General features: G+C 36.7%; 5 protein-coding genes across 6 annotated transcripts; 2 read left to right on the top strand and 3 right to left on the bottom strand.

Annotated features, from left to right (window-relative positions):
- Nucleotides 1-40: 40 nt before the first annotated feature.
- Nucleotides 41-898, bottom strand: LOC123871126 (coiled-coil domain-containing protein 86). The gene is made up of 2 exons (XM_045914732.1): nt 597-898; nt 41-357 (listed from the first exon to the last, which is right to left on the bottom strand). Exons 1-2 carry the CDS (start codon nt 755-757, stop codon nt 57-59), a joined length of 462 nt encoding a protein of 153 aa, XP_045770688.1. The 5' UTR covers nt 758-898; the 3' UTR covers nt 41-56.
- Nucleotides 899-1,297: 399 nt separating this feature from the next.
- On the top strand, nt 1,298-3,522 carry LOC123871125 (actin-related protein 2/3 complex subunit 3). The gene is made up of 5 exons (XM_045914731.1): nt 1,298-1,469; nt 1,623-1,796; nt 2,388-2,580; nt 2,806-2,867; nt 3,262-3,522. The coding sequence occupies exons 1-5, from the start codon at nt 1,464-1,466 to the stop codon at nt 3,355-3,357; spliced, it is 531 nt and encodes a 176-aa protein (XP_045770687.1). The 5' UTR covers nt 1,298-1,463; the 3' UTR covers nt 3,358-3,522.
- Nucleotides 3,523-3,577: 55 nt separating this feature from the next.
- On the bottom strand, nt 3,578-6,108 carry LOC123871116 (short-chain specific acyl-CoA dehydrogenase, mitochondrial). The gene is made up of 5 exons (XM_045914714.1): nt 5,965-6,108; nt 5,277-5,657; nt 4,786-5,201; nt 4,414-4,656; nt 3,578-3,948 (listed from the first exon to the last, which is right to left on the bottom strand). The coding sequence occupies exons 1-5, from the start codon at nt 5,999-6,001 to the stop codon at nt 3,805-3,807; spliced, it is 1,221 nt and encodes a 406-aa protein (XP_045770670.1). The 5' UTR covers nt 6,002-6,108; the 3' UTR covers nt 3,578-3,804.
- A 385-nt stretch (nt 6,109-6,493) lies between these two features.
- LOC123871119 (polymerase delta-interacting protein 2) lies at nt 6,494-11,370 on the top strand. 2 transcript variants are annotated; one of them, XM_045914719.1, is made up of 7 exons: nt 6,494-6,671; nt 6,745-7,024; nt 7,720-7,764; nt 8,812-8,989; nt 9,840-10,003; nt 10,349-10,554; nt 11,073-11,370. In XM_045914719.1, exons 1-7 carry the CDS (start codon nt 6,583-6,585, stop codon nt 11,188-11,190), a joined length of 1,080 nt encoding a protein of 359 aa, XP_045770675.1. In that variant the 5' UTR covers nt 6,494-6,582; the 3' UTR covers nt 11,191-11,370. The 2 variants fall into 2 exon arrangements, with proteins under 2 accessions (XP_045770675.1, XP_045770676.1); XM_045914720.1 differs by lacking the exon at nt 7,720-7,764.
- A 3,035-nt stretch (nt 11,371-14,405) lies between these two features.
- Nucleotides 14,406-23,013, bottom strand: LOC123871127 (5'-AMP-activated protein kinase catalytic subunit alpha-2). The gene is made up of 7 exons (XM_045914733.1): nt 22,506-23,013; nt 21,791-22,096; nt 21,031-21,330; nt 19,037-19,239; nt 17,487-17,609; nt 16,745-16,864; nt 14,406-16,393 (listed from the first exon to the last, which is right to left on the bottom strand). The coding sequence occupies exons 1-7, from the start codon at nt 22,758-22,760 to the stop codon at nt 16,132-16,134; spliced, it is 1,569 nt and encodes a 522-aa protein (XP_045770689.1). The 5' UTR covers nt 22,761-23,013; the 3' UTR covers nt 14,406-16,131.
- Nucleotides 23,014-24,473: the final 1,460 nt, after the last annotated feature.

Raw genomic sequence — 24,473 nt, 5'->3', positions numbered from 1 at the left:
AGGTTAAGGCTACTCTTTCAGTGGTTTTTGAAAAAAGTACAAGTTAAGTATTTTTTTTATTTTACTGCTTTTATTTCTTTGTTAGTGTCTCTTTTCTCAATAAACCTTAATTGTTTCTTCTTCATCCTCCTCAGTTTCGCAGTGTTAGTAATAACTTGGACAATTTCTGACTTTTTCTTATTTTCTTCTGTACGTTTCAAATTCTCTCGTCGTCTTTCCTTTCTAACCTGCTCTTTTTCCTTCATCTGCTCTTGAATTTGTTTAGATAACTCCTTTGTTCTTTTTAATTCTAAACGTAGAGCTGTCTTCCTCTGGAAATCTGGTTTAATTCCTTTTGTTTTTACTATAGAAGAAAACCTGTTTAAAGATTCACAAAGGTAAATATTTTATTTCTCCAGTTTTTTTTATGTAATACACAGTAGTGGATAGATGGAAGTTAATTGGATGGGTCGTGGAAAGTTAACAGGCAGACACATTAACATAATATGGATTGTCTAGTGATCTTATCCATTGGGATTCCGATGGGTCCGACGACTAATAGACACTTCATTAAAATAACCTAGGTTATGGATTAAATGAAATAAAAGATTAGGTACCTGTTTTTCTTAGTTTTCCAAAAGCGCCCTGATTTGGGTATTCCTCGCAAATGATCTTTTCTTTTAGTGTCGTCAATAACTTCACTTGATTTGCTTGACACTTGAACATGTGGTGATGAGCTTTCGACTTCGATAACCGCCTCATTACTGTCTGCAGGCATTTTTAATATTTGCAGAATAATATATATCCACCGAAGATGATAAAAAGCTCCAAATAAACAAAGCTCTTAATGTACAATCGTATTTTAATTTTTAAACTTAAGTAACCCAAATTCTGGATGCTTGTATCGGTGAAAAGTACTCTGTGGTTTCAGTATACATCCTACTCTATGGTTTCAATACCAAAAAGGACTAGAACCCAGAACCGTAAAACCAGTTATTAAAAAAATGTACTCTGTGCCCATAGCCATAGACTATCTACTACATTACTAGCCATAGCATGCACACCTCAGAATAAGCAAAACTAAGCGATTCTAAAATCGATGATGCACACTATATTCCAAAATTCCGAAACATATCAAATCAATCATTCAAAATCCACAGTGAATATTTTATTCATTGGTTTCAATTTAAAACCACAGAGTAGAGGAACCTCATAGACAGAGCCAGCTATCGACTGGAATCATGGTCTGCGAACCTCTTTGTTTTAGTGGTCTGTGGGCTGAGAGCTGTCAACTGTCAAAAATGGTCAAAACCTGAAAATCACAGAGCTAAAACCTAAAAACTTTCCAAAAGTTGTGGCAAGTTGTGTTTTGATTGTAGGCAGGCTGCAGGTTACCGAATATCTACTTTTACAAAAGGGAATTTGATATAACCTGCTAGGTGCTATATTATCAACATATTGAATAAAATTGGGTATTAATAACAATGCCAGTAAGTACATAACTAATTCCATAGTATTTACTATTTTATTTTCTTATCAATCAAGATGTGTATGGCCATCCGACATGTCCTCTGATGACTAATTGACTTTTATATTGGTTAATGACTACGTATATACATATCCTAAAGCTTCAGTAATTTCAGGCTTATCATTCAACTTTAGAATACACTCAGTCAATAGGCAATTTGGCTCTATTGCCTATTCGTACTACTTTCAGAGGCCCAGCGCCTACAAGCCCGAAGATTGAATTAGACATTATTGATGAGGCTTTAAATTACTTTAAAGCTAATGTTTTCTTCAGGTTCTATGAAATTAAGGTATGTAACATTTTTATAAACCAATATTCATAAACATCAAAACAATCAATACCTATGTCATATACCAGAATATAATGATTGTTTTCCTGTGTGCATTCCATGAATATGATATTAGCATGATATGCACTGTTATTAAAAGTAAGTAACTATTATATTTTATACTCAAATTCGATAGAGACAAACTGTACGCCAATAAATTTCTTGGATTACAAGCACTACTCTACTATCCCTCCATCTCTCTCAATTTAGAGTGAATACTAATTATAGTGCTGTAGCATAGTGCTACATAGATATTTTTAGGGTTCCGTACCTCAAAAGGAAAAACGGAACCCTTATAGGATCACTTTGTTGTCTGTCTGTCTGTGTCCGTTGTGTTTGTCAAGAAACCTATAGGGTACTGCCTGTTGGCCTAGAATTATGAAATTTGGTAGGTAGGTAGGTCTTATAGCACAAGTACAGTACAGTACAGGTACAATATGTGGAGATATCAAGTTCAAATTAATATGAAATACTCAGGTCTACATGTAATAAATATTTTTTACTGAATAATTATGAAATCACTTGTGTATATAAAATATTTTTTGGTTTCAGTCTGATGCTGATAGAGTACTTATTTACTTAACGTTGTACATTTCGGAATGTTTAAAAAGGCTGCAAAAATGCTCAAACAAGAACCAAGGACAGCAAGAGATGTACATGTTAGCAATATCAAAGTTTGACATTCCGGGTGAGCCAGGATTCCCTTTGAATTCTGTCTATGCCAAACCGAGTCCCCAAGAAGCAGGTATCATTTCCTGTTTATTTTTCTTTAAATTTTGTACTGTTACTCGGCCTAATTAGTCAGCTGCAGACCGTTACTAACGATGCAAATTATTTATCTTTTTCTAAAGTTTGATTTATATAATCTCTGAGAACTGTATGTAATGTGAAGGATTGGACCTGAAGGATTAAATTAATCATTCATTCAAAAATAAATTAATCATTCATTTGAATATTCTTGGGCTTTCAGATTTGATGAGGCAATACTTACAACAGCTAAGACATGAAACGGGTAATAGAGTTTGTGAAAAGGTAATACTTGATTTATCATGATTCTAATGGTGCTGCTTGAGGAACGAGTCAAAGATACACAATGGTGCTGATTCTGATCACAACTAAAATTTTAGAGCATTCACAGTGCAATAAATGATTAATAAGTATTATATTAATTAAATAATAAGTACACAATAAATTTTGTCCTACAAAATCAATTGAAAATAATATTTTGAATTAAATATTTCTATAGAACTTACAATATGGCAGACATGATTTCCCTTTCGTAGTTTAGATGTGTTATACAATTTGACTGAGCATCACAGACACCACAATGATTTTAAAGTTCCCAACATACAGTGCACTGCAATGCATAGTTACTTTGATTTGAAGATTTTTAAATGTCATTGCTGTAATCTGATTTTTTTTGTAGGTATTTGCCACAGAAGATGGCAAGCCCAGCAAGTGGTGGCTGTGTTTCGCTAAAAGGAAATTTATGGACAAGTCTCTGTCAGGCCCTGGCCAGTAAATAAATCACTCTTCTGTATTTATAGCATTTATTTTACATAATATATTATTGATAACATTGGTTTTAAAACACCAATTATAATTATCTCAGGTAATTCATATAAAAGATATAAAATGTTGTGTTTATCTGTAGTGTTATTTTTAAATATATGCACATTTCAAACTACACATTGTTTAATTTGTGAATTATTATCCATTTGTACTTGTATAATCATTTTTCTAATAACATTTTCTGTAGCATCAATACATGAATAACTTTAATCAAATAATACTTATATCAAAAATACAATACAATACAAACCATAATATGAGTAAAGAACTTACATTAATTCATTTATCTTACATAAGAATTGTACATTTCTATACAATATTTTGTGCTGAACACACTTTTTAAATATTTTTTAATATAAAATCAGTCTATATTGTAAAACATGATAGCTATTATTCATTATACGCCATATTCTTTGATAATTTGTCCGGCAATTACTAATCTCTGAATTTCTGAAGTACCTTCATAGATCTCGGTAATTCTAGCATCCCTGTAGTGTCTCTCTGCAGGCATGTCTGATACATAGCCCATACCACCAAGAATCTACAATTTAAAGAAACAATTTTATATATTAAGTAAGGGCCTGCACAGATTACAGACTGATGTCCACCAAGGACTGAGGACAAAAATGGATCACTTAAGAATAGCATGACATGACACTACTACAAGATAATGGACTTTAGTCCTCCATGGACAACAGTCCCTATTCCCTCATCTACACTATATTAGAATTACTGTATCCATACTTCCATACTAATATTATAAATGCGAAAGTGTGTGTCTGTTTGTCTGTGTCTGCTACGTTTTCATGGCCCAACCGCTGAACTGATTTTAATGAAATTTGGTACAGACTTGGGATACATCCCAGGGAAGGACATAGGCTACTTTTTATCCCAGAAAATTAAAGAATTCCTATGGGATTTAAAAAAAATAGTTCCCACAGGATTTTAGAAATCTAAAACCACCAAGTCGTATGCATTATCTAGTATGAAATGTTCTTATATCTACCTGTATACATTGATGTGATAAAAATGTTGCTGCCTCTGATGCTGCTAGTTTAGCCATAGCTGCCTCCTTGGTGAAAGGTTTTTTGTTGTCTTTGAGCCAAGCTGCGCGCCATGTTAGAAGCCTAGCTGACTCCAGCCGCATAGCCATATCTGCCAACTTGTTTTGTATCGCTTGTAGCTTCATGATTGGCTTGCCAAATGCCATCCTTTTGGAAGCATATTCTACAGACACATCTAATGATGCCTAGAAAAAAAAAAGATATTATATTCTCTATTTTGGCATAAAAATAGTAAGTAATTGAAAAATTCAAACACAAAAGCATGCTTAACTTATTTAAAATAGTAATATATTTTTCATTGATTTCTTTTTTACCTGTGCTATGCCTAATGCTTGTGATGCAATACCAATTCTACCTGCATCTAACGTCATCATAGCAATTTTAAACCCTAATCCAGGCTCACCCAAGATATTCTCTTTCGGAATCTCGCAGTCCTCGAATATGAGGGAACAGGTAGATGATCCTCTGATACCTAATTTATCTTCTTTCTTACCCAATTCCAACCCATTTATAGGTTTAGGTACAATGAATGCAGAGATGCCCTTGTGTTTTAGGTTTTTGTCTGTAGTGGCAAACACGACAGAAGCTTTGCTCTCGTAACCATTAGTTATCCAACATTTGGTACCATTAAGAACCCATTTGTCACCACTTGTTTTAGCGGTTGTAGATGCGGCGCCAGCATCTGATCCATTCCCTGGCTCAGAGAGAGCAAAACATCCAACTTGGTCCCCTGAAAGGTGCATTAATAAAATTTTAAATTGAAAAGCTACAAGCTCCTAAAACTAGTTTCATTGCCTGTACTTACCAGTGCAAAAAGGTGTGACAAACTCTTTCTTTTGTTTGTCAGTACCCCAGTGGTTCACGGGCCCTAAGTAAAGAGAATTATTTACTGACATAATGACCCCAGCAGATGCACAGCCTCTAGATATTTCCTCTAACGCTATCGCGTAAGCTAAATAGTCAAGTCCTGTTCCTCCAAACTGTTCTGGTGTAGCTATTGCCATTAAACCAAGTTCACCCATTTTCTTAATAGCATCGCCAGGATATAAGTGATTTCGGTCAAAATTAGCAGCATTCGGTTTGAGTTCTTGCTCTGCAAAATCTCTGCAGGTTTTGTACAACATCTGATATGTTTCAGGAAGGGCCGAAAGAGAGGCTATGCATCTTGAATGTGGTTTTGTTGGACCTGAAGGGAACGAAATTAAATTAATAGTTGTGCTTCATTTATCGAATAATATAAGTAAGGTAACAGGCTGTTGTGCTCAGTTTCGCAATCTGTAGTGTGGGCTAGTTTTGATCAAAGTTAGAATAATATTTAAGACATGATACTTTTGAGCTGCACGAGTTTCGTCTCAATTAGTTTGGTGGTTTATGAGTTATACGCGCGAAAATAAACAGACAGAATTATTACTATTTATTTATTTAAACAACTTTATTGTTAACAAAATTACTATCTAAGAGATGAGAGAAATTAGACTTGTATTCCTACTTACCAAGCTTATTAGCTGTTCTACACAGTAAACTTAACATTTTAAAAATTATATTAAAAAATTTAAAATCTTGAATCTATAGAAAAATATATAAAAAACCTTTGGACCTTTGTTTTGTAGTTCGTAGGTACCACAGATTAAAGATTGAATCTGTCTCGAATCGAATCACGAATGTGGATAGGATAGATTCATTACACTCGATATTCGATAAGTATTTATCGAGTATACTTTGGACACAAGTCGATCACGTTGATTACGAATAACTTATATCGTGCTACGGCGCGGCTCATCACAGTGGCGCGGTGTCTTGAAAAGTAAACTTTTTAGTCGGGAACACAACTCTTTTTTCAAATTCACGGTTTTCAGATTGTTTCCTTTTGCTACCTGCCGCTACTTACTAGTGAATGATTATGAAAATATCGATTCTTTTGTATATGAACATCCCTATAAAAAATGAATTGTTCTGGGTGAGCAGTGAGCAGTGCCAAAGACAACGAAATACCTTGATGTCTCTTGATGTCAAAGTCAATGTCAATTTAGTGATAAGTAGATAATTTGTCATTGTCAAACAAAAATTAAAAACAAAAGTGCTACGAAAAAAATCTAATTTACAATGTTAAAATGGAGATTATCTTAAGACTTGTACCTACAAATCCTTTAAGATTAACAGCGTCACGGATAATATTAACTCATGTAGCCCATTATACACGGTAAGTAATTTTATAATTATTCTATTACGTACATAACCTAAGAATAAATAATTCCTGTTCTCCTGTTTTTTAGACTGGCTGAAGTTGGTAAATTAGAAGCACCTAAAGCAACAGGCAAGTATGAAACCGGACAGCTCATTTTGCATAAGGTATTCGGTTATAGAGGTGTTATATTATTCCCATGGCTAGCAAGAGTCTACGACAGAGATGCCACCAATAAAAAGGAGACCATGGAGTCTGCGGATACCACTGATACAAGTAGAGATTCTCTCTCAAATGTGGGCAAAGAAGTCAAGGGAAGAACCCATACTTTTTACCAAGTACTGATTGATACAAGAGATGCACCTTATATAGTAAGTATTTTATTATTACATGATTACCTTGGCAAGTGACTGATAATATATAAACGCTGCCTATTTTTGGTTAAGTACAGTAGTCACTACTGAGTAGTGTCACATATTTTGTCAATGTTTCAACTAGTTAGACTAATGTAGAAAGTAAACTTGAAATTTTTGTTTTGTTATGAACGTTTATTAATTTTACTTAAATGTATCACAGTGTTATTGGTGGCTAGTTGCCTTTAGATATAAGGCTTGTTATGTTTAAACTTTAAAGTTATGCCCCAAGCTAAATCTAAATATCATAACAGCGTTAAATTATATTGATTTAGTCAGTTATAGGTATAAAATTAATTATATTACTTTTTTGTACCACAAATATTGCTTTTTGCTTCCCTATTTAAATATTATCTATTTGCTTGATTTTCCAGATTTGTTTAAATAGTTTCTAAACTTATAATGGGAGAAACTGACTGACTGACATATCAATAATCTCTAGAAACTAGAGAGTTTGCATGTAGGTTCTCTCTATAAGATAAGTACACCACTATTGAGAGATTTTCAAAGATTCCATTGAGAAAGGGCGGGTCAGCTACTACTTTACTTTAAATATGTTTTTTACTAGATTTTTAAATTCAATATACATAAAGTGTCATAAATAAAATAATTATCAATGGTATTTAAATTTAATTAAGATGATTTTATTTTTGACTGTTCAAACACACATCGATATGAGACCCGAATGGAAGAAAAAGGTATAATAACATGTTTGAAATGAATGTATGGTTGTGAATAATAAAAACTAACTGGCATACCATAAAAACTTTTGGCATGGTTTATTCAAACATTATTAACCCATATAAATATGTGTTTAACATCAGTTTAAACCTTGTTTAAGTTTTTGTAATGAATTTATTAATGTTTATTTTAATAAGATAGAGGTTATAGAAGCTCCTACCTGCTATTATTATAGGTAATTATTTTTAAAAGGTGATTTAAGAAAAATTGTTGTTATGAAAAAGAAAATTTGTGACCCTAAATGAAAAAATATACTGGGTTGTTTGTAAATACCGTCTTGTCTACCCCCTACAAGAGTTTATTCAAACACTAACAAGTCTAGTCAGTCTTGCACCAGAATAGGTGTTGAATTATCTTAAATGTACCTATGCTTCTGTAGACACATGATAATGCAAAATTAGAATTACTTATTGCGCTTAATAAACACAATAAGTACTTGAGTCTTGAAGTCATTAAAAAGATTTGAGAGCTAAACATTATTTAGAGCAGTAGTGATGATTCACCTTAATTTGGTTTGGTTCCTTTAATGCTTTGCAAACACAAATTCATAAAAACATTTTAACTTGATAGCTTGTAATGTACAGTCAAAGGCTGTAAGACGTTTAGCACCTTAATGTTCATATTATTCGCGTGGCACGGTTATGCACATGCGTGAGGTGTGTGTGGGCGTGTTTATAGAAAAAGATAAGTGCAACTGGTTTTCGATGCAGAATTGCTACTCGATTTCTGAGGCTGATGGTATATTGCATGTTTAATCAATAATTATTATACAGTGTTTTTATTTGTATTCTATAGGTAACAACTTTTTCAAAGATAATGCTCAGATTGTGTTCAACGTAGAATTTTAATTTGGGAATCAGAAATGTTAAATAATGAAACTCTAGGTAGTACAAGTGCATGCAGGAGGCTACTAGTTACCAATAATTAATAAAATTCTACATACATACTTACAATGTCTGCAATTATTTGATGTTTTACGTTTTTACTTCAATGTAATGTTGCAGCGCGCGCAGACCGAGGCTGTAACGTTTCTCGGCAACCAGGAATCCAGCCGCAGTCTGTACGCTATACCCGGCTTGGACTATGTGGCGCACGACGACATTATCCCGTACACTTCTGTAGAGCGTGTTCCACTACAGCACGAGCTATTTGATAAATTTCTTATGCACAACCCTGATAAAGGTATCATAGCATTATTTTTTATAAGTCAACGATTTTACCTTTGGAAAAATCTGAAATCGGAGTAAAGAATGACTTAACTTTCGCTGTCCTGATCCGATTTTTAGGGTTCCGTACCTCAAAAGGAAAAATGGAACCCTTATAGGATCACTTTGTTGTCTGTCTGTCTGTCCGTCTGCCGTATCTGTTAAGGAAATCTATAGGGTACTTCCCGTTGACCTAGGATCATGAAATTTGGCAGGTAGGTAGGTAGGTCTTATAGCACATGTAAAGGAATAAATCCGAAAATCGTGAATTTGTGGTTACATCACAAAAAAAATCTTTGTATAAATCAAAGTAAGATAGCTATACCAAGTGGGGTATCATATGAAAGGGTATCTACCTGTACATTCTAAAACAAATTTTTATTTATTTTATGCATCGTAGTTTTTGATTTATCGTGCAAAATGTCAGAAAAAAAAACCCAAGTATGGAACCCTCTGTGCGCGAGCCTGACTCGCACTTGGCCGGTTTTTGTTATAAGTCGACGATTTTACCCTTGCTACTTTAATGGATATACAAAATCGGAGTAAAGAATAACTCTCGCCGCCCTGTCCGATTTTTGAAGGAGAGAATGATATGAGTGAACTGTGAGGCGTGCGTTGAAGCAGTGCAAAATCGGAAACCACTTCTGACTGTTTTAAGACGGCCTTTGACAAAAATCGGTGGAATGCGTTTGTTGTGGTTTCTTTACGTTTTGAAAAAAAAAAATTGCAGCAACATTTTATATATTATCATGTAATTTTCTAGTACAGAAAAGAATATGAAATGTGAGCATTTCCTAGAACGACAAGATTGTTGTCAATCATTTCAGATCCACCATTTATAGCGCAAGAAACTCTACGAGCATGGCAAAAGAAGAATCACCCATGGCTAGAACTAAGCGATGTTCATCGCGAGACCACAGAGGGAGTCCGGGTCACCGTCATACCGTTCTACATGGGCAGTCGAGAGTCGCAGAACTCTGCTGTTTACTGGGTAAGTAAAAATGTTAATGAGAATCAGTACCCATATTATACATGGGAAAGTGTATGTTAATTTATTTGTTGGTTTGTCCTTTAATCTACCCGCAACAAAGCAACGGATTGACGTGATTTTGGCATGGATCTGGTTGAAGGTCTGGAGAGTGACATAGGCTGCTTTTTAATATAAGGGTTCCGTTTTGAGGCACGGAACCCTAAAAATTGAGGTTTTTTTAAGAATCCTGCCACAAATTTTCTACGCGGACTAGACTAGAAACTTGCGGGAATCAGCTGGTTTGGGCGTATAAGAGCCATGCCATGTCAACAGGTACATGACACACTTACGTATTTCAATTTTCAGTGGCGATATTGCATCCGCTTAGAAAACTTGGGCTCGCAAGCCGTGCAGTTGCGCGAGCGGCACTGGCGGATCTTCTCGCTGAGCGGCACGCTGGAGACGGTGCGCGGGCGGGGCGTGGTGGGGCAGGAGCCGCTGCTGGCGCGCCACGCGCCCGCCTTCCAGTACAGCAGCCACGTGAGCCTGCAGGCGCCCAGCGGACACATGTGGTAAGCCCTTCCTGTGCCGTGGTGAACGAGGACTCGCCAGCCGTGCAGTTGCGCGAGCGGCACTGACCGATCGGGCAAACAAAAGGAAAAAACCGAAGTTCGTAAGCTTTTAGTCACAATAGATTTTTAGGGTACCTCAAAAGAAAAACCGGAATCCTTGTAGGATCATTTTGTTGTTTTTGTTTTGTCACCTAGAATCATGAAATTTGGCAGGTAGTTAGGTTTTATAGCACAAGTAAAAGAATAAATGTAAAAACCGTGAATTTGTGGTTACATCATTGAAAAAAAAATAAAATGTGTTTCAATTTTCAAAGTTAACTATACGAAATGGGGTATCATATGAAAAGGCTATACCTATACACTCTAAAACAGATTTTTATTTATTTTTATGCATCATAGTTTTTAATTTATCGTGTAAAATGTCGGAAAAAATACCCGAGTACGGAACTTTCGGTGCGCGAACTGCAAAATAATTGCACGTTTTTTTTAATACAGCAAATCGTTTTGGTCGGTTACAGGGGAACGTTCAGAATGGAGCGCGAAGATGGCTATACCTTCGACTGTCGCATCCCGCCGTTCTCCCTTGAGAGCAAACCCGACGAGGGCACCCCTGTTGCACCCACCACCGCCGCGTAGCCCACCGGATCATCGTACATCGCTATAATCTATTACCCTGTTCAAATGCTATAAGACGCGGTTTTGCTCCTCTTATAAGTGTCTTGACATACCTGCATTTTCGTCGCTGAAAGTTCGATTTCTAAATTGTTGGCCGTAGTACTCTGGTATTGGCATCGATGTTGGCCCGAACATTACGTACATTCAATAAATGTGTGATAGGTAACTTAAAAAGCGTATTCAGCTGAATTTTCAGCGACGCAAATTTACGCAGGTGTGTCACGAGACACTCACAACTTCTTTAAGATACATTTTTAATTTGAGAGAGAAGCCGTACGTACCTATTAGTACTTGAATATTAATACATATATTACAAAAATTGTTTGCGCGTAAAGTCATTTGTGAAGAAATACCAAGATAATTACTATCGATATTATATCAGTAGGATTTTAAATTGCCTGAATAATTAGTTTCAATGAATAAAAGTATTTTTGTAAAGCCAAAGAGTGATCAGTTTTTTTGACAGTTCAAAAAGTGTAAAGTAGGTATAGGCTGAGATCTAAAGAGTGCACTTGACTTTGCTCAGATTAAAGTTGCCTTCAAACTACGGAAATATAATATTATTTATAAATATCGCTCACCCTACTTTTAAATGTCACTGTTCGCACTTGGATGTAATATTATTACATCTAACAGTGACATTTAAAAGTAGGGTGAGTGATATTTATATATTATGTTATATTCCGTAGTTTGAAATCAACTTTAGGATGCTGTTAAAACGAGACAGCGTTATACGGCTGCCATAAATCTGTCTCGTTTTAACTCAAATTTAAGTCTAAAGAAAGTCAAAGTGCACTCTATAGATTTCAACCTTAAACATATTTGATGAGCTTATTTATTCAAATGATTTTTGTTAAGATTTTAGATACAATCGTTTCTATGTCTTAAATCTGAAACTAGTCTACAATTTCTTTGGTTATCTCTATTTTAGGGTTAATTTTGAAGGAAATTAGTACGTAAATGAACTAAAATATAAGAAACTACAAAATTGCAAACCAATAATGTGATAGCATATTTTATTTACTAGCATTCAAATTAGTATCTTTAAATTGTTTAAAAATATTTATTAATTTTCCGAAAAAATCTGTAATTAAATATTGATGACACAAATAATGTTAATAAAATGTTAACATTATTTGTGTCATCAATATATCGCGCATGTCCCTCTTAAGTATGTTCCGCTCGTAAAGGCCGATTCACACCAGTTGCGTACACGTGACACGTGCGTAGTGACGCCCGTGAACCCCTAACACATCGGGTTACGCATCACGCAAGCGGTGTGCCATGTTTCATACATTAAAACGTACTGGTACGCGCAACGCTTACGCAGCCTGTGTGAACGAGCTACGGATTGAAATAGCATGTTCTCTCCCACTACTAATCACTATGCTGTCAAAAAATCAGACACGAATTGGCTGGGTGATAATAATAGGCACCCGTCGAAAATGTAATATAACATGACATCAATTTATTATACTTTATCATAAGTCATTCATTAAGATGTGATCATAGGTCGCGCAACAAGAGCATAAATATTTTTTGCGAAAGTTTTATGAACAACGGTAGGTATTTGTTTAAATAATTCTATAGTCCCTTTATTCTGGGACAAGAATGTGATGTAATCTTTGATTGCTGATTTTTCAATCACTAAATTAAAGTGCAAAGATGTCAGCCAATAAGGATTGCATGTTTTCATCATGTATGTAGGTATAGGAGGCAGAACAATAGATACGTGATGTAGTGAGTACTCATGTTGCGTCGCCTAAAAATATTATTCTCAGCACGCAACGGTTGGAAACCAATACGCCGAAGTCATTATTTTTAATTATCCAATAGTGGAGGACTATTTATTACGAATGTAGCCTTAGTTGATCTTTTAGGCTGTACAGAAATTCCTTAGTTATTGTAACGAATAGATCTTTAATAAATTACAGTATTCTGTTCTTTGTTGTTTTATTTATGAACATCAAGTATCTTCATTGAGGGATAGGGCCGGCGCACATATGGCGAAGCGCAGCGCAGAGCATGCCCGCCAAGTTTTCTAATCGCGTGACACATTACGCGAATTTGTACCAGAGAATGCGCGAGCACGCGTGGGACTGCGCGCGGATGCGAGAGTATCCGCACGGATGCACAATTGATTTTAGATTGATTTTATTTCAATGAGGACAATGTCGACAATACTTTGAGTGTGAAAAATGCTCTACGCTGCGCTCCATATGTACGCCGGCCCTTAAAATAGTACTTACCTATAATTAAGCTGATTCTTTTTTCTGTAGGTCCATTACATAGGCCATAGGTCTTACAACATACATACATACATAGGCCTTATTTAAACGAGAGCTTTTTTAACGTCCGTTATAAAAGCGTCCAAATAGAACAAATGTATTCACAAATATCTGTTCACATGTAAAAAAGCGTTGACGTATTGATTTGCACAAGAGCTTTTTAACGTCCGTTAAAAAAGCTCGTGCAAATGAGGCTTTAGGTAGATATTTCAAGTTGGAAACGGACTGAGATGAAGGCAATAAAACAACTATGCAATGCTAGAACGTTTTATATTTTCATTTATAATGGCTTAAACAAAAACAATCAATTAATACTGGTTAATTTAAATTAATTAATCCTGAAATATGAATTGGCACAAGGGCATAAAACCAATTATAAGCAAAGGAGGTGGGTACCTAAGTAACATAATATTTTTACAGTTTTATCTACAAACGCGTGGAATTGTTTCATCATACCTAGCTATTCGAAAAAGAACATTGGAATTAGAGGCCAGCAGATAAAAATTCTATTTTGTTTTTAACCCCCCACCTAAAAAAGAGGGGTGTTATAAGTTTGATGTGTGTATCTGTGTATCTGTCTGTGGCATCGTAGCTCCTAAACTAATGAACCGATTTTAATTTAGTTTTTTTGTTTGAAAGGTGGCTTGATCGAAAGTGTTCTTAGCTATAATCCAAGAAAATCGGTTCAGCCGTTAGAAAGTTATCAGCTATTTTCTAGTTACTGTAACCTTCACTTGTCGGGGGTGTTATAAATTTTTAATTTACATTTGTTTAATGGCAGTTTGAACTTTCTCTCTGCTGGTTGGTCTGCGTTCGTTTTTGTATGTGTTTTGTTTTTTTGCCAATGCCAATGTTCGTTTTTCGTATAGGTAAGATGAAAATAACTACTGTTTCAGTATTAGCAGTGTATACCTAATGAAGGTGCACACTACACCCATATTGTTCTTACGATACAAAAGGCACTTTATATTTCTTTGATTACACAAACAGCACTTATGTATCGATCCCGAAAGATCTATTTACAATAGTTATTTATTTATTAATCTATTTCCTATACAATACTAGAATAACGATTTTAATTTAGCACATAAATAACTTTTTCATAAGAAAAAAAACTAGCCAAAGCCTGCATTATAATATTAGTCAAAAACACAAACCTTACTTATCTTAATCAAAATAAATATTACGATTATTTTAATTTTTTATTTCTCTAATTTACAAAATATTTTCAAGAATACAATACAATAATTTAATTATGGGGAATTCCTATATACATACATATTATTATAAACATTGGAGAAACTCTAGTATAAATGAACAAAAGTACAGCAGTAAAAAATGACACTTAAGTAGGTGTTCAGAAATGTACAGTGTGTTTTTTTAAACTGGGACAGTATGGACAAATCCAAAACCATAGAAGAATAGCTACTAGGAAACATTAGATCATTTTTTGTGCAAATGATTTTTATGACATTGCATTCTATTATTCTATGAAAACTACCAACTTCTGCCGTCTCGACTTTTCTTCTGATACAATGAAATGCTTCTTAGATAATACCAAGTCGATTAGTGTTAAAAAATTTAGTCAGTTTTTTTTTTTTTTTTTTAATGGACAACTCACGCTTGACCATAAAATCGACTACGCCAAAATTGTTTCAACAAAAAAAGATCTGTTGTTTCCTCAGACAGTTTCCCTGTATCGCGTATGGTTTTCGATTTCCCCATTCTGCCCCAGTTATTAAAAACACACTGTATACTTTATCAATTTAAGGCGACGCGACGCTGAAATTTCAGCAAACTTAGCGATTGTGAGATATCACATCAATTTCTAGTAAAATGTGTTTTGCAATATGCAACAATTTTATTGAAATATGGAAGATCAAAATATATACCTATTCATCTAATTTATGTGCATTCAAGGCAGGCAAAATGTAGGAAGATTTTACTATCAGCAAAGTACCTTTTTTTGAGTCCTTAACTTAATTTATAGAGCTTATTTTAACTTTACTCAGACTTAAGACACTGTTAAAACGAGACAACATTATATAACACTCACATCGATCTGTCTCGTTTTAACTTTGACTTAAGTCTGTGCAAAATCTAAATGTACTCTATTCAGCCGAAGGTTCAAATCTATAGAGCGTACTTTGACTTTGCTCAGACTTAAAACGAGACAGATCGATGTGAGCATTATAACGCTGCCTCGTTTTAACAGCTTTAAGCCCTAATTCGCACGAGCGTTAAAAACCGGCGTTGCGATGAAAATACAAAGTGCGCGTAAAAAGCGTTGACGTGTGAACAGATACTTGGGAATGCATTTGTTTTGAACCCTATTACTACTATTTGAACTATTTGTACAATACCACCAACAATAACAAATACAAATGCATTCCCAAGTATCTATTCGCACGTCAACGCTTTTTTAACGCGCACTTTGTATTTTCAGCGCAACGCCGGTTTTTAACACAACGCTTTTTTAACGCTCGTGCGAATTAAGCTAATGTCTGAGCAAAGTCAAAGTACGCTCTATAGATCTCAGCTTAAGTGCGCTCTATAGACTTCAGCTTAAGTGCGACAGGAAAAGGATAGGAAAAATTTGATTTCTTAACTGCAATTATCGAGCGAGCTGTATAATCAATGCGGCGCACATTTCGAAGAACTCCATCGTGTGGTGGCCCTGCGGCTGGTTGGGAGCCGCGGGCGGCGGTGGTGGGAGGGGGGACACCAGGGGGCTCGGGCAGCCCATCTCGTCGTCTGGTTCCTCCTTTTCCCCCGAGAGCGACTTAAAGTCGAGGAGATATGACTTGTAGTCAACTTGATACAACTGGAGCGACATTTTGACGTGTTTCTGGGTCATCTTGTTCAAAGTCCGGACTCTGGAAGTGAAACTTGTTGAAAGAACAGTGCCAGAAACATTTTCTAACACGCAATCCGTCTCTTCGCCACGCGTGTGAGGTGTTGAATACGATCTGGACGTCGAGAGGGGGGGGGGGGGGGGGACTGATATAAAGATCAGATAATCTACTACTAATATTACTTTATAGGTATAAAGTTACAGTAAAACCATGGGTGTTGTATTGAGTAATATAATATTGGAATTTGGAATGAAACCTCTAGCAAATATTGCGATTTGATTTCACTCAACACGCGTGGCAACGGGTGTCATGTTACAAGTGTTCCCATTATTCTTATTTAATTTTACTGAAAATGAAGTACATCATTAATACCTAACGTGGTACGGGTTGATCACTTTCCACTCGTAGTCCAGCACTTTCATAGCTCGGAATACCTCCAGCATTATATCGTTCGGCTTGCTCTGGGACCTGATGCCTAAGTGCCATTTGGCCCTGCGAAGGTAAAACAAAAGTAAGTACAGGGTTAGCAAATTCGCTAAACAAGTAGTACAATTTGAAGATAGGTCATAGACTAAGGAATAAATACACAAGCATGAAATCTGTTTTCGTAAACAGATCTCCCTTCATAAGTATGTGGACAGAAACAAACGTCGCTGGGAGCCGCTGGATTCATCCATCTATATATATATATGTATATATAGTTAATATAGCTATAAATGTATATATAGTTCTGCAAGAGTTGTAATGTAAAGTAACGTATCTGAGGTTAGCTTATTTTTTTTAAATAAAAACAGCGTGCAAATGAGTCACCTAATGTTAAGTGATTTATCGCTCATGAACATTTGCAGCGACAGAGGAACAACCGAACCATTGTTGCCAGCTTTTTATTCAAGGGCCTGACCAACAAATTCTTCTAAAGCCAGCAACGCATCGGCGGTACCTCTGGTGCTGCAAATGTTCATGGACGGCGGTAATCACTTAACATCAGGTGACCCGTCTGCTCGCTATTTTTTATTTAAAAACGAAAAGAATTTGTTGATCCGCCCCATAGGAAATCCAATGGGAACACCGCCGAAGGAAGTTGGTTTTGTTCTGGGTGACTGGCATTACTGACCGTTTAACTGGCGTGCCCTTCTGCTTGTCCTGTGCGGGCTGCGCGGCCGGCGCGGACTTGTCGCGAAGCGGCGCGATGCGCTCCGGGTGCGGCCGGCCGCTCTCGGTGATCGCCGGCGGGGAACTGCCTGCAGAGTGCGAATATACAAAAATTTCAAAAGAAAAATAAAACCGACTTCAAAAACCACAAACACTAAATATTAAAAAATAATTTTTGTTTAGCTACACGTGTAATGTCGAGCGAGCATAATAAAACAAAATTAGAAATCCAAGTGTGAAGCTCGCCCGACTTCATACCTAGGTACATTACACGTGTAGCTAAACAAAAACCCTACTGTTTACTAAGCTATTACACTGATCGTGAGCAATTTGCTCTTATTCATTGAGGAGTTCTGTTCTCCATCTCCGAAGATATTCATCAGATCTTCACCAAATTTATATGGGAGCTGGTCGTGCGGGTCGCCGCTCAGCACCCATGGCACACCTCCATTGTTGCACTACTACTCACTTGCCACATAGAAGTCTTTGATCTCAGCCTTGGCGGCCTCGTCGGCGATCCTCTTGTTGTCTATGACGAGGTGGTACGCGATGGCGAGCTGGTCGCGCGGGTCGCCGCTCAGCACCCATGGCACACCTCCATTGTTGCACTACTACTCACTTGCCACATAGAAGTCTTTGATCTTAGCCTTGGCGGCCTCGTCGGCGATCCTCTTGTTGTCTATGACGAGGTGGCACGCGATGGCGAGCTGGTCGCGCGGGTCGCCGCTCAGCACCCATGGCACACCTCCATTGTTGCACTACTACTCACTTGCCACATAGAAGTCTTTGATCTTAGCCTTGGCGGCCTCGTCGGCGATCCTCTTGTTGTCTATGACGAGGTGGCACGCGATGGCGAGCTGGTCGCGCGGGTCGCCGCTCAGCACCCATGGCACACCTCCATTGTTGCACTACTACTCACTTGCCACATAGAAGTCTTTGATCTTAGCCTTGGCGGCCTCGTCGGCGATCCTCTTGTTGTCTATGACGAGGTGGCACGCGATGGCGAGCTGGTCGCGCGGGTCGCCGCTCAGCACCCATCGCAGACCTCCATTGTTGCACTACTACTCACTTGCCACATAGAAGTCTTTGATCTCAGCCTTGGCGGCCTCGTCGGCGATCCTCTTGTTGTCTATGACGAGGTGGCACGCGATGGCGAGCTGGTCGCGCGGGTTGCCGCTCAGCACCCATGGCACACCTCCATTGTTGCACTACTACTCACTTGCCACATAGAAGTCTTTGATCTTAGCCTTGGCGGCCTCGTCGGCGATCCTCTTGTTGTCTATGACGAGGTGGCACGCGATGGCGAGCTGGTCGCGCGGGTCGCCGCTCAGCACCCATCGCAGACCTCCATTGTTGCACTACTACTCACTTGCCACATAGAAGTCTTTGATCTCAGCCTTGGCGGCCTCGTCGGCGATCCTCTTGTTGTCTATGACGAGGTGGTACGCGATGGCGAGCTGGTCGTGCGGGTCGCCGCTCAGCACCCATGGCACACCTCCATTGTTGCACTACTACTCACTTGCCACATAGAAGTCTTTGATCTCAGCCTTGGCGGCCTCGTCGGCGATCCTCTTGTTGTCTATGACGAGGTGGTACGCGATGGCGAGCTGGTCGTGCGGGTCGCCGCTCAGCAGCGCGTTGTGCACCTCGTGCTCGCGCACGCCGAACTTGTCGCACACCTCCGCAATGGCCTCCGTGTCGATAACACTGCTGTCCTGCCATTAGCAATATAGTTTTAACACCTTTTGAACACAAAAATCAAGGTGCCCATGATAATTTGTCAACGATGCACTTATTGTTTTTTAATCTGCGCATCTGCTATGTCCCATAAATCTGCAACTGCTCCAATAAGAACCCCCTACATGCTAACATTTCTCTAGCGCAGACGTTCGTCAAACGAATGACACCGCGTGATCAGTTATCATTTTATTGTCATGTATTGTTTTATAATAAGGGAACTCTACTGCTATTTGGTAGGCATAAAAAAAAGTATTTAAAAAAATCATAACCCTTCCTTTTGGATTTGCCGCAATCGGGTAAAAAGGCTACAGCCTCAATCCATTATGGAAAGTGAAAAATAATCATTTTGTGCTAAAATATTTAGATGTATGAATTTAAAACTTCAAATACTTAGTTTGTGATTGTCCTACAGGCATTAAAGACACGCAAAGTAAGACATGCCATAGCCTCTCAATACTCACTGAGGTTTTGTAATACAACAGATGAGATTACTTCAGTATGTACATATTTTTTCAGATATTACAGAAATACCATATAACTTTATAGTAATTATTATAACGCATCAAAACTAAGAATATCGTATTTGCCATTTTGTGACAACTTAGCTAGAAGTAGGTATATTTCAATTCAATGCTACTAAAATAAGTGTGACAGACTCTTTCTTACAATAGGATAGCTAGATTCGAATACAAAAAAAGACCTATTACAGTTCAAAATTGGCAAAGTAAAGAGCCTATCAAAAACTGGACCACATAACGCAATACTGCTAAGTTAGAAGTGTTACCTAATCAATTACCAAATCAAACAGTCTTTGAACAAATTACGTACATGCACTTTCTTTTATAGTCCAAGAAACAAAATACGTACCTAAATCATGCAAACAAATATTCAAATAACAGCTCAAAAGAAAGTCACTAATCTTAACCAAGCAACTAAATAAAATTGGATAAAACAATGCAAATATTGAATCATAACCTCAGCAAGCAAGATATATGTAACTAAAAACCAATAACCATCTAAAATATCTTGAACAAGCAACTGGTACTATCTCAATTTCAACAACTTTACAGGGTGAAGAAAAAAAAAATTGTCTCCTTTAGCTAAACAGTTATTGTAATTTGTATATGCCTGCATGTATAGGTGAAACCTCACTAGTGTGATGCTTTTTAGGGTCTATACCAGAAGGGTGCCAACAAGACCCTATTACTAAGCCTCAGCTGTCTGTCCATCGCTGATAAAGTCAGCGGGCTGTATCTCGTGAACTATTAATAATAGATAAGAGTTGAAATTTTCACAGAATGAAAGTTGAATTTTATGATACTATTGCCGCTACAGCAACAAAACAACAATTAATGAAAATTTCAAACTAAATGGTTACCATAAAAATTAAAAAAAAAAAACCGGCCAAGTACGAGTCAGACTCGCGCACCGAGGGTTCCGTAATCGGTTCGGGAAGTACCCTATAGGTTTTCTTGATAGACACGACAGACGAGTCTGATTCACACTTGACAGATTTGTACCAAATTTTGAGTTTTAAACTTTGATGCCAAATAAAATAGTTCTGTCTTGAATTGTAACACTGCACGGTATGAAATAGCATACGGTGAAATGGTCAAAAACTTGAGATAAGACATATTGCCAGTTCAGTCAATACACAACATCTCCCTTGGGCTTTTTCATTCAAGAATAAATAAAATGTTAGTTACCACTGTTAACCTCAAAACTTTTCAGCACAGTTAGTAGAACTCAATAATTGAAATTACCACCTGTTCCACTGGCGACGGGAACAAATATCCCGGCAAATCTTTTTGAAACCATTCATGTTTTTTAACATCTTCTATAGTAGCTCTTTTCATTGGGTCCACTTGAAGCATGTTGCACAGAAGACTGACTACACTCTTGTTCAGGTATTCTGGTATTGGGAATATCCCCGATTTGATTTTTCTGAACAGTGTAGGCACATGTTCATCATCGAAGGGCAGAGTTCCACATAGCAGGGCGTAGAGAATCACACCACAGGACCACACATCCACTTCAGGGCCAGCATATAATTTTCCTGAAATAACCTAAAAAGGATTAAAGGTATTACTGTTAATGCTATAATTTACATACTAATGTTTCTAAAACTTAAATAAAAAACTGGTCAAGTGCTAGTCAGACTCGCATACTAATGATTCTGTACCATCATACAAGATATATCTAACACCTTTATGTACAACTGTGCAAGTTAATAACAGTCTGCGCCATCTATATGTGATTTAGTGAATTAAATATTTTTGTGAACACATTTTATTTTTATTTTTGATCAAAAAAAAATTGTGGCAATTTCACTGTTTTCGGATTTTTCCTTTATTGGTGCTATAAGACTACCTACCTGCCAAATTTCTTGATTCTTGGTCAACGGGAAGTAGTACCCTATAGGTTTTCTTGACAGACTACAGACAGACAACAAAGTGATCCTATAAGGGTTCCGTCTTTCCTTTTGAGATATGGAACCCTAAAAATCCTATTTTATCTAGACCTTACCTCAGGTGCAGCATAGTTGGGTGAACCGCAAGATGTCCTTAGAAATTCTCCATCCATCATCATATTAGACAAACCAAAATCGGCAATTTTGACATGCATATTGTGATCCAGCAACAGATTCTCAGGTTTCAGGTCTCGGTGCACTATCATGTGTCGGTGGCAATAGTCAACACCGGATATGATTTGTTGGAAAAAGCGCCTGGCTTCATGCTCTTGAAGTTTGCCCCGTTTTACAATGTAGTCAAAGAGTTCACCTCCAGATACATATTCCATAATCATGAATATGTCTGTTGGGGTTGAAATCACCTGTAATAGATAAAATCGGTCCATACCGTCGTACAAGATATACCTAGCACATTTAAGTCGCACTCTGCAAGTTAATAATGGGCTGCGCTAACTATATGTGATTTAGTGAATTAAATTTTTCGTGAACACGTAGAACACAATTTAAATAAGTTTTTTTGGAAAAAACTACACTAATTAAAAAAAAATGAATAGCCAGTCGGCTACAGCAGCATCAATGGAGCCCTGGGCAAAATAACTAGTAGGCTCGATTTGGCTTGATATTTATCGTTATTTAAGTAGCTGCAGGATTTGATCTGATGCTAAACCCAGTTCACGAAAATTCAATTCATTGTTAAAATGTAATAAGTCTTAGATTACTTGAAATAAAATATGGTTAAGTATTTATATTTTATTTAGTATTTAGTCTTACCTGATACAATTTAATAATATGGGGATGTCTAAAGAGCTTGAGATTTTGTATTTCACGTCTGATCTTTCCAACGACATCGAGTGATTTGATCTTCTGTCTGTTAAGAATTTTCACAGCGACCTTATGCTTGGTCAATTGATGCTCTCCTATCTTGACTTTTCCGAACGTTCCAACTCCTAGAGTAGCCCCTAATGTGTAGTGACCTATCTTCACTATAGGCTGATTGCCACTGGCTACCACTGGCTTATCAGACATAATTAATTTTTAATAAAAAATTTGCCAAGTTCAAGGATTAGTTGAATTAAAATGTTAGCACTTTCAAATCACATGTCAAATATAAGAAAAGTTTATAAATGGCTTAATAGTTAATTCCTTTAACCTTTACTATTTTGTATCATTATACTAATTCATAGAAAACAAATATTATGTAAACAATGAGAAAAATACAAGACTCAAGAGTTAAAAATAGTAATTTTCTTATCACGCAGATTGAAAGTATAAGGATTTTCAAACTAAATCGATTATTAAAAATCGATTATGAAAATGATCGGTTGCGATCGGTTTTAATACCGATCAAAATATGATCTTTTGTACAATAATTTTATGCTTAGCTTAGCAGATGCCAAAAAAACCTGCATTTGTGGTGCAAATTTTTGAAAGGACTTAAATGATCGACCAGAATCGATTAGTAATCGGATTGATTACAATTTTGGACAATCGATTATGATCGATTACTATGATATGACTATGATAGACGAATCAGTGCATCACTAAGTGAATGACAATGTAAGATTTTTTTTGTAACTGGTTTTACGGCTCTGGGTTCGAGCTTTTTAAAGTCTATTAAGGTAGTTTAAAACAGTTTAAAATCACAGTGTAATGGATTTAATGCTGCAGAATTTTGTGGCTAGTCGCAAGAGTCGCACTACCTATTTCCATTTCATTCAAATCAATTCAAATATCTTACACACCAGAAATAAAAGTATACAATAGTTGGAAGAATTTTTATGAGCTAGTTAATAAATTTTGAACTTGAGTGTCAGGAACTGCACCGTCATAATGTTTGATATCAATTGAATTCAATGCGAATAAAAGATTTGTAATTGATACTGTCACAACTACGACTCTCAATATGCTTTCGCACTGGGTAGGTTCCTATATTGAAGATATTAAGGCCTCATTTACACGAGAGCTTTTTTAACGTTCGTCAAAAAGCTCTCGTATAAATGAGGCCAAAGTTACCTATCCTAATGTAATGAATATGCTGAAACCTGAAGATTCATGGCTGTCAACTTTGCACTCAAATTGGTGAAAACTGAAATCATTGAAACGGCAGGTCTAGTTTGATTGCAAAAGTTATGATCATAACATTACAAACTCAATTGCTGCTGTGTTATTGCATTTTACCCAATAGCGGAATAGTGTTGGCCACCGATTAACCAATCACAGGCTTCATACACCACCAGAGGTGATTATGATTGACGTGCTGAAGCTGTCAAGCGCAAACCATCGACCGGCCCATAGGGGGTTTTTTTGGCGCGTGACCAAAATCGGAACTAATATCGCCATCTTGTTAAGTGTCACGCTGTCCCCTTGTACGTGGTGTTGCTAAGTAAAAAATCTGAAATTCATCATTTTTAATATTCAAGCCATTCCAAATCATAACATCACGATATATCCTGATAATAGATACAGCATAAATGTATTTGCATTTATATTTAGCAAAAGATAAATCTATTATCTGAGCAGGTAAACATGATAGGTTGTAAGCCTCTGGCCTACTAATTGTTTTTGATTTTTTATCGATGTACAAACAAGGACAACTTTCCTAATTATTTCTCTTTCAGTTAAAATTAGGTAAAACTTACTAGATTTTCAACATTGACATTTTCAAGATATTCCCTAAACTTGAGAAGATTTTATTTCGCTGGCAGCCTTTGTGCTGTAACTACGCCCAGGGCTGTCAAC

This window comes from Maniola jurtina, chromosome 13 (genome assembly GCF_905333055.1).
Source record: "Maniola jurtina chromosome 13, ilManJurt1.1, whole genome shotgun sequence".
NCBI classification, from domain to species: domain Eukaryota; kingdom Metazoa; phylum Arthropoda; class Insecta; order Lepidoptera; family Nymphalidae; genus Maniola; species Maniola jurtina.
The sequence above is the reverse complement of the archived record's forward strand: the minus strand, read 5'-3'. Positions and strand labels throughout refer to the sequence as shown.